The sequence below is a fragment of the Maniola hyperantus genome, chromosome 5 (genome assembly GCF_902806685.2).
Source record: "Maniola hyperantus chromosome 5, iAphHyp1.2, whole genome shotgun sequence".
In the NCBI taxonomy this organism is placed as follows: Eukaryota; Metazoa; Arthropoda; class Insecta; order Lepidoptera; family Nymphalidae; genus Maniola; species Maniola hyperantus.
The window spans coordinates 6,044,947-6,054,673 of record NC_048540.1 but is presented as its reverse complement, the minus strand read 5'-3'; the positions used below and the strand labels follow the sequence as shown (position 1 = coordinate 6,054,673).

General features: G+C 32.8%; 2 protein-coding genes across 3 annotated transcripts; one reads left to right on the top strand and one right to left on the bottom strand.

Moving 5' to 3' along the window:
* The first annotated feature begins 6 nt into the window (after positions 1–6).
* On the top strand, positions 7–1,786 carry sun (stunted). 2 transcript variants are annotated; one of them, XM_034968689.2, is made up of 4 exons: positions 7–162; positions 242–372; positions 1,175–1,196; positions 1,670–1,786. In XM_034968689.2, the coding sequence occupies exons 1-3, from the start codon at positions 134–136 to the stop codon at positions 1,186–1,188; spliced, it is 174 nt and encodes a 57-aa protein (XP_034824580.1). In that variant the 5' UTR covers positions 7–133; the 3' UTR covers positions 1,189–1,196; positions 1,670–1,786. The 2 variants fall into 2 exon arrangements, with proteins under 2 accessions (XP_034824580.1, XP_034824579.1); XM_034968688.2 differs by lacking the exon at positions 1,175–1,196.
* Positions 285–3,298, bottom strand: LOC117982293 (tRNA N6-adenosine threonylcarbamoyltransferase, mitochondrial-like). The gene has a single exon (XM_034968626.2). It carries the CDS (start codon positions 3,269–3,271, stop codon positions 2,036–2,038), a length of 1,236 nt encoding a protein of 411 aa, XP_034824517.1. The 5' UTR covers positions 3,272–3,298; the 3' UTR covers positions 285–2,035.
* Between the last annotated feature and the right edge of the window lie 6,429 nt (positions 3,299–9,727).

The window sequence follows — 9,727 nt, the reverse complement described above, 5'->3', positions numbered from 1 at the left end:
GGGGACTCAGACTAAGAATAAGATAACCCTCTATTGTCTGTGACATGTTACATCACATCTTGAATTCGAGATTCAATTTTCTGCTGATTGAGTTTTTCTACCTTGCATCTAACTTTTCCGACTCTTTCTCAAAATGAGCGCCTGGAGGCAAGCAGGTCTTAAGTAAGTACAAATTAATGTCTTCAAAACCAATGTAACATATAATTCACTTCGATCCTACCTATTCAACATGTTTTTTTAGTTACATAAACTACTCCAACATTGCTGCTAAAATTTTGCGGAAATCATTAAAAGCTGAAGTCCGAACAGAAGCATTACGACGAGATGAGTCCCACGTTCGTATCACTCCATGGGCTAATGGCAGGCCAGCACGTAAGTACCTACACCTAACCTGCCTACAAACTTCTGGAAAGGTAGAATTTCTTGAAGAGTTATCAACCTATGTGTGAAAGTTCTATTATAAATGGTTTAGCTGTTTGTTCACGCTGATTAGCATGGACAAAAATTAAAAAATGGGGGCTTTGATTTTTGTAATAGGTATAATAAATAAACGAAAAGGTACCTTATACCACTGTAAACAAACTTGTCTATAGAGAAAAACTACGGCAAAAAGGGCTCACGTTGAGGGGTGATCTCACGTTGATAAGAGAGTTTAAATGCTATCAAATCAACTCATCCCTGAATACTTTTTGGCAAAAATGGCTTGTAATTAGCTGTTTTGTTTTTGGAAAAATCAAATTGTTTTAAAAATTAATAAAAAAAAACAAATACTTATTACCAACTTTTTAAATCACTAGGTACCTAAAATTATAATCTTGGAAGATCTGCTTCTGATTAGGGGTCTGAAAAAAGACTAACTAATTATTTTAATTTTATGGCTCCTTATTATTAATTGCAATAAAAATAATAATTGTGATGTCTGCTATCTAGAAATAAAGAAGTGTCTATCTATTCTAATTCTGTATCTAGAAATTGTACAGTAGTTTTTTAAAATATTTTTCTGTAAAACAGCATCTGACCTCCCCTACAACCACAGGGTTGAGACCATGTTGAGACGTTTCACATGTACCATGTTATTACTCAATTAACATAGTATTTTAAAATCACAGATACTAGAATATGCTACCTTTTCCATAATTTCTAATTATAATTGATTCACATTTTAATTTTTCAGATGAAAAGGATTAATCTTTAAGGTAGACCAAAAGTGTCAGAAATATGCAGCATGTACCTATATTATAAACTAACATAGAACAAACACTATAGTATAGTCTACTGATAATAATGAGTGTTTTGTCCATGTATTGTCCCCTTTTTTAGAAAGATATATTCAATAATGGTTCCTAACTAATACATAAATGTCAGACGTTAAATAATTGCAATATTACCTGCATCAACAATCTTTTAGTACAATGCATCAATGACCTGCATCATTTACAACCTTTTAGTACAATGCATCAATGAACTGCATCATTTAATTAATATTGTTAGATTGAATCAACACATATATTATGTATGTAACTCTTTTCGAGTTCTTCGTGTTGTTGACAGTCAGATTTTCTACAGGTAGATAATCTTTGTCTAGTGAAAGTTATTTTTATTAATTCCAGGTCTTGCAAAAGAACTTGAGTATTTTAACCATAATTTAATTATTAATTTTACTTTACAGACTTGCAACAAAAAGCTGCCAAGTAGAAAATTATGGACATCAAAGAAAATCAGTGATGAATTTTATTTAACTTATTGTATAATAGCTTTACTGTAATAAATATTCACTTCAAAAATTGCAATTTCTCTCGATTTATTATATTATTTTTAGCAATAATTTTCAATAAAAATATTCTGCTTTAATTCTTAAAATATAATTTAACATTTTTATCATAATAAATTCACCTTAGTTATTTATTTATTGCTGTTACTTATTACCTGGTTATTCATACAGAAACTAGGTTAAAACATCCTCTGCGAGTTTTAAATTAATTTATTCTAACTTTGAGAAACTGGATAAAAGGCATGGTTTGATTTAATTGAAGAATTATAAGATTTTTATTCTTGTAATTCTGACATTTAAGTTTGCAGCTTTAACTTTGTTGACAATGTTGACTCCTAAGGGGGCAGATGGATCTATATTTTCTAAAGTGATATTTTCATAGTGGCCTTGTTTCTTCAGTTTCTCTATACCATTCCATGCTATCATAGTGCCATTATCTTTACATACTTCTGGTGGAGGTCTATACACTTTACAGCCCAATTTATCACCTATAAGCTGGATACCTTTAAAAATAAAATCATTGCATGCCACTCCACCAGAGACTACAATACTTTTGTTGTTTTTATCAAAAAGATTATACTTTTCGCAAAATAATACAGCTCTCTCTGTCCTGTGGCCTAAATGTTCTGCAATAGCTAGTTGAAAGCCAGCACATAAATCATTGACTTCTGGAATTATTCTATCTCCTACTACTCCATTGTCTTTCTCCTTTTGTAGAAGATGCCGCATCAACGCATCCTTGAGACCACTGAAACTAAAACAACAATCTCTGTTTCTAGCTAATGGTAATGGAAATTTGAATAGGTAAGGGTTCTTTGAATTTTGGGCGGCCATTTCAATAGCTTGTCCTCCTGCTAATTTTGAGTATGCAGGTATATTTCTTAACTTCATTCTTCTTGCTGCCTTATCCAGAATTTCACCAGGAGCATTATCTAATGTTTCACCTAGCAATAAAAAATCATCCACATCCTTCACAAGTGCAACCAAAGAATGCCCTCCTGATATTAGCAGAGTAAGAAATGGAAATGATATATTATGGAACATTCTGGCCACTAACGCATGAGCTTCCATGTGATGAATTGGTATTAACAATTTATTATGAGTTCTTGCAAGATAGATTGCATATTTAACACCTATCTGCAAACTGCTTAGAAGACCAGGCTTAATGGTTACAGCTATTGCATCAATATCCTTCATGTCTATCTTCGCCTTATCCAAAGCTTCCTTAGCAGCTAATTCAATATTATCACGATGTAAGTCTCTAGCTATAAGTGGATTGACACCACCATATCTTAGATGAACTATATTTTGTGAATAAAGAGATTCTCCTAAAATATTTCCTTTTCCATTTACGATACCACAGCCCGTATCATCACATGATGTTTCTATGCCCAAAATAGTAGTGTTCAGATTGTATGATAGACATTTTTTCGTTATTAGATCATAATAATATACTCGCACACTTTTCTTTGCTATTCTATGAATATGTAAGAACAGCATAATTATTTACGACCAAGTAGGTAGGTACCTACCTACCTAATTATTTCCATTTTGTAGGTATCCTATAATAGAAATTTAATGTACTAGTTACTTTAAGAATTATTACCTCCTATGTCGATGATAATAATATAGTCAGTATGCTATCTTAGAACTCTGCTGCTAAACTAGATTAATAGCGCCATCTAGGAGCTGGATTTAGAAATAATGTTCCAGTGTTAACATGTAAGTCATTTTTAATGAGAGTGTTAACATAATATAAAATACTCAAGTTCCAATATTGTGAAAAATTAAATTAAAAACATACTTTCTTTTTATTTGGAAAAAAGAAATATTCAATTATTATAAATTTTGCTAAAATTAAGCTTTATTTTTAAAATAATAGTTAAATGTTCTTCAAATTCTAGATTTTCATATCTATGGTCAAGAAAACTGGTGACAAGTATCAGAAAAGTTTGAAATTTGAATTCATTTCATAACGAAATTCTACGGTGGTTCTACAGTTTTGGGAGTAATTTTATTTGATATTAAAGATTTCACGACTTTTGCTTTGCTTTCGGACTCCGACGATCCCTACGTTTATTATTTTGGCTTGTTTTTTGGACTACTGTTTCTTGTGTAAACGATAACTTGGCTTTCTCCCTGAACTCTGTTGCAATCTGATTTTGTTTAGTGGTTTAGAAGTTTAGATTTGTAAAATGTCTCAAAAAGTATGTTGTGTGCCTGGCTGTTCAACTGTTGCAGGCGATGGTAAGTAAATTCGTTCTGTTTTATATCAGAAAGTATTGCTTGCTGCCTCATATAGGTACTCAATTGATTCAATCGGAAGATTGCCCTTGAAAGTTATCATTTCAAGGATGCAGTGATGCAAGGATGCCTTTTTGACAAGATGCGTTAGCTCTAGCACCACAGTTTTGTTTAATTGCAAACGTGAGATGTAGGTACTAAACCCTAAAATGTTGATGTTTGAACAGTGACTTAATGTTTTTAGCACTTTTCTCAATAGAAATAAGCTATTAGTCGGATCACTATAATTAGATAAGCTTGATGTTTAATATCTTTACTTCATTATGTATTTCCAGGTATCTCACTGCACCGTTTCCCCAACCCAAATCAGCACATTGATTTGTTTCAAGTGTGGCTGAAGAAGATTGGGGGTCATGTAGCGGAATTAGATAAAGATTACATTTACAGCAACAGAAGGGTCTGTCGTAGACATTTTGAGGACATTTATTTGTACCCAACAAAGTTGTGTTCCCTAGCCATCCCATCACTCTGTTTAGCAGGTTGGTTAGACATTTTTAAAGTACCTTTGTAACTAGCAAATATTTTCACTTGCTAATTGGTATATTTTAGATATTATGTAACTTGTCACAGAATATCAGACAGCTATGGTTTCAAGTTAATTATTTACAAGAACTTTTTATGTAGAAACATGGACAAGTCTTACTCTCTAATGTGAATAATTCATATCTCAATGTATTTACTTTATTATGGTTTTGATATTGATATTTTTATTTTAGAGAATATGGCTGCTGCTGAAGCAATAATTGTTTCTGAACCGCATACTAGCTCCAGTTTCATATCAAATTCTAATGAAATGGAAATGGCACCAGGTAATTATAAATCTTAAATCTAAATATATAAAAGGAAAAGGTGACTGACTGACTGACTGACTGATCTATCAACGCACAGCTCCAACTACTGGACGGATCAGGCTGAAATTTGGCATGCAGATAGCTATTATGATGTAGGCATCCGCTAAGAAAAGATTTTTGAAAATTTAAATCCCTAAGGGGGTGAAATAGGGGTTTGAAATTTGTGTAGTCCATGCGGACGAAGTCGAAAGCATAAGCTAGTACCCTATAATTTTAAATCGCCTTTAAGTTTATTTTTTAACATGGCAGATATGTATATGCCATACAATAGGAAATGCAAAAAAATAGTGTTTTTGATTTAAATGATCATATCATTTCAATTTAATTAGATACTAATAGAATAGTGTAGTATAACTTAAATGAACTACTGATGTGAAAGTTTGATACCTTTCAAATCAAACATCATTTTTTCATTTCCATTGTTGGTAGCTTTAGTATTAACTAGTGACCTTACCTTCGCATGGGTAGCTTATTACAGTTTTCATGTGGATCTCTAATTTTTTGAAAATAAAATATAGCTTATGTTACTCAGGAATAATGTAGATTTCTACTTGTAAAAGATTTTTTTAAAATTGGTTGGTATAGATTATCGTATTATTATCTCATGTGTTATTTTTGGTATTTTGCAGGACTTGTTGCAACATCAAGTAAAGCAGTACCTGCAGTTGCTATTAAGTTAAACTCAAAGGACAATTTAAAAGGTATACCAGAATCCTTAGTTTTAAACTAAAAAGTTTTTATAACTTACTTGGCTTAGTTACTTACTGTGGTGATCATGCCATGCTTCATACTCTGTCTGTAGCAGACACTTTTAAAAACAAATTCATGTGGACAAAGTCTCAGGCATATCAAGTTGGGATCAATATTTTTTCTGCCCCAAAAATGCCAGGTTGTCTAAATAACTCTGTATAATATGACTTCAAGACAACAATATTATACACGGTCAGAAAGACTAGCAGCAGAATAACAGTAAAAAGGCTCTATTTTGATAACCCTAAGAATTTATTGCTCATTGATAATATCTTTAGTCATGATCAACTCATTGCCAGCTTATTACTGAGCATAGGTCTCCTCTAAGAGTGAGATGAGTTTAGGCCATCGTCTGCCATGCAGGTTTCCTTAAGATATTTTTTCGTTCACCATTAAAGCAAGTGATATTTAATTTCTTAAAATGCACATAACTCTGCAAAGTTAGAATTGATTGCACCCCCAACCTGTCGAAAAGTCATAGCTACTAGGCTGTTATACGATTGCACTGAATGACGAACCATGATTAATCATGATGGTACTTAATGAACAGCAATTTTTAATATTTGATGTCATTTTACTTTCAGCTAAGAAGTGGGTTCTCACCAAACAAGAGAAGGAACTCTGCAAAGAAATTTCAAATATGAGACATCAATTAAAAAAATGTCGAATACAGAAAGACTACTTTAAGAAGAAGGCTGCTATTAAACTTAAAAAGACCGAAGCATTTGAGCTTTTGATGAAAAATATGAGTGAAGAGACAAAAACTTTTTTTGCTATGCAAGTCACTCAATTTGGAAAGAAAGCAAAAGGAAGACGCTTCACAATTAAAGAAAAAATTATTTCCCTTGCATTGTACAAGCGCAGTCCAAAGGCATATAGGTTTCTAAGTTCTTTTAGTGTTTTGCCTAAGAGAAAAACACTTTCTACTTTATTACAAAAAATAAACCTCAAGCCAGGTAAAACCGTGGAGTTATTTGAAGAATTAAAGAAACCTGTAACAAAGTTAAATGACAACCATAAGTTTTGTACGATTATCTTTGATGAAATGGCAATTTCACCAAATTTAACCTACTGCAGAAAAAATGATGAAATTATTGGTATGGTGGATGACGGTGAGGAAAAAAGAAGCAAATTTGTGACCATGTTTTGGTGTTTATGGTGAGAGGTATCATAAAAAAATTCAAACAACCAGTTTATTTCACATTTTGTAGAGGCTCTACTAAAGCAGACAGCTTAAAGGCACAAATAAAAACTGTCATAAAAGAAGTAGAAGCCACAGGTTTAAAAGTTGTGGCCACTGTTTGTGACCAGGGGGCATCAAACCGAGCTGCTATAAACAGTTTACTAAATGAGACTAGAATAGAATATTTAAGAGACAACAAAGAATGGACTGGTGGGTTTTTTGAATTAAATAAAAAAAAGATTTTTCCTTTATTTGATGCACCCCATCTGATGAAGGGTATAAGAAATAATTTGTTGAACAAAAATTTAATGTTTACCCAAGATGGGAAGCAAAAAGTTGCAAAATGGCAGCATTTAGAAGAAATGTACCACAGGCAGCCAGGCTATAAAGGTGTCCGCTTGGTGCCTAAATTAACGGCGCAACATGTTGTGCCCAAACTAATACCTAAAATGAAAGTGAAACACTGCACTCAGGTATTCAGTCGGACAGTCGGCGTTGCTCTTGGATATATGGCAGGTACCTACTTGATTTGTATACTGATGTACATTGCTCTCTTTACCATTGTCAAAGTTGGTGGATTTTACTCTTTATGCAAGGTTTTCTACTTCATCATGATCATCATGATCACTCCACCGCCGGGTCACTACAGAGTAGGAGACGACGTCATAACCACTAGGCTATCCAGCTTATTTGTGTATTGTGTTCCATTCTTATTAATTAGTAGAATAGAATATTTTAATTTTTACTTATTATAATTTATTTTATGAGTATTTAACATGTCCTTTTTTTCTTTTTAGATTGTGGGCAACTTCCAGCTGAAAATAAAGACACGGCCGATTTGTTAATATTGATGGACGAATTATTTGATTCTGTAAATGGGAGTTACAGCAAAATAAGAAACGGTAAAATTTATAGAACTGCTGTAACTCCCAAATCTCCTCATCACCAGTTATGGAGAAAAAGTTTGCCAGTATTGAAGTCCATGGTCTTTGTTACAAAGGATGGGAGAAAAGCCTCTGTTCCATCAATTTCGAGCTGGATAAAAACAATTGAAGGGTTCCAGTTATTAATCAATCATTTAAAGTCCCTCAATGTAACTTCACTTTTGTTACGACATTTCAATCAGGACCCCTTGGAAAACTTTTTTGGTGCGGTGGTTTAAGAGCACAGGGCCATTCAAACAATATGCCAAATGCATATGGGTTTCAAGCAGCATATAAGACGTTAATGGTAAATAATTTAACATCTCCTCATTCTGTCGGGGCAAATTGTGAAAAAGATGGGGACTTTTGCCTAAACAATTTAAAAAATCTTATAAAAAGTAGCGAAAAGAGTAACGAAGAAAACACAGAAAATATAGAAATAGATTTTAATGATTTGAACATTGAAAATATAAATACAAATAAACTAATTGAAGGCAAATCTCCGACAGATGTAGAGAGGTGTGCGGCAGTAGCATATTGCAGTGGATGGCTTGTGACAAAAGTGCAAAAAAAAGTTTTCAAAAGTTGTCCTGAATGCATTGAAGTGTTTAAAAGTAAGGAACTGGAGGCTTTTCATAAACATATTAAAATTAGCGAATACAATGACAAAGGATGGCTATGTTATCCGACGAGAAACATTTTTGATTGCTTCGCTGAGATCGAAAATCACGTAATTGAAATTTTGAAAAACAGAAGTAATAAAAATAAAATACAAGAGTACGTAAAATTAATACTATTATCAAATATAAATTTTAACTTTATATCATGTAGCTCACATAGAGACAAAATTATTAATTTTTTGACCAAGGAAACTGTTATTTTTTTTATAAATAACTGGTGCAAAGATATTAATTTTATTTTAAATGGAAAAATTCACTTTTTTGATTCAAGAGATCCACTTAAATGTGATGCTGATATTTATTATAAAAAAAATAAATTGAAAAAGTTTAAATAACTTATAATAAGTTGTGTTTAATTTTTGAATTAAATTTGATTGGCGGGAGTTAAATGCCATTGTGATATTGGTAATTATCAGTATTGCCAAGATAAGTACCATTATCCATTCAAAACTCCCGCAAATCAAACACCACATTCCTACCTAATTTAAAAAACTATAAAGTATGTATATAGGTAGGTATATATACTGGGTATTGGCTGTATTTAGTACCAAACCCGTCTCCTAGATGGCGCTTTTCAAGTGGGCGCCTTGACGGCCCGACTTACCAGTCTATCTCCCTATATACACTGTAGTCTGTGAATATAGTCTCGCGTTTTTTAAACACCAAGCTTTGACATTAGCCGTCATTAGCACCCATTACCGTAGGCCAAAAAGTACCTACTTTGTGCGTAGGCCGTATTAGTATTATCTATGTTAGCACCGACCAGAAATAAAAGGTCATTTCATCTAAAAGGTCATTAGCCATTTAGCCAACTAATCTCAAATCGTAAAATAATGATAAATGGATAGCTGTTGATACCATAGTCCACAAGTACAGTGCGACAAGGCTCTCTTGGCACTTGAATGACATTGACAGGGGGCCGGGGGGCGCTAATGGAGAACAAAGCGAACGTAGATAGAGTACCTAATAAAAGTAGATACAGGAACGTTTGCTTTCTCATTCACACTAAAAAGAGAGCACAAATAAAGTTACTTATGTGATAAACAGAGACGCAGCTAACCTATTTTTTGTCCCTTATCGTGTAACTGGTTTTTTTCGAGAATACATACAAGGAATGCAACTTTAGTTGCAAAACAAACTTTGACAATTCGTTGCGTAATTGTATTTCTCATTAGTTATTTACTTGTTTTCACATAAAAAACGTTTGTTAATACAAATATTGACTACTAAACAATGGTTATAATTGTCCTGTTATTCATCGTTCC

Bases quoted from the DNA above. Each gene is read 5' to 3' on its own strand.
- sun (XM_034968688.2), top strand. From the start codon at position 134: ATGAGCGCCTGGAGGCAAGCAGGTCTTAA. The intron at 163-241 runs GTAAGTACAAAT...ATGTTTTTTTAG, and splicing joins TGGAGGCAAGCAGGTCTTAA to TTACATAAACTACTCCAACA. The intron at 373-1,669 runs GTAAGTACCTAC...TTTACTTTACAG, and splicing joins GGCTAATGGCAGGCCAGCAC to ACTTGCAACAAAAAGCTGCC.
- LOC117982293 (XM_034968626.2), bottom strand. From the start codon at position 3,271: ATGCTGTTCTTACATATTCATAGAATAGCAAAGAAAAGTGTGCGAGTA.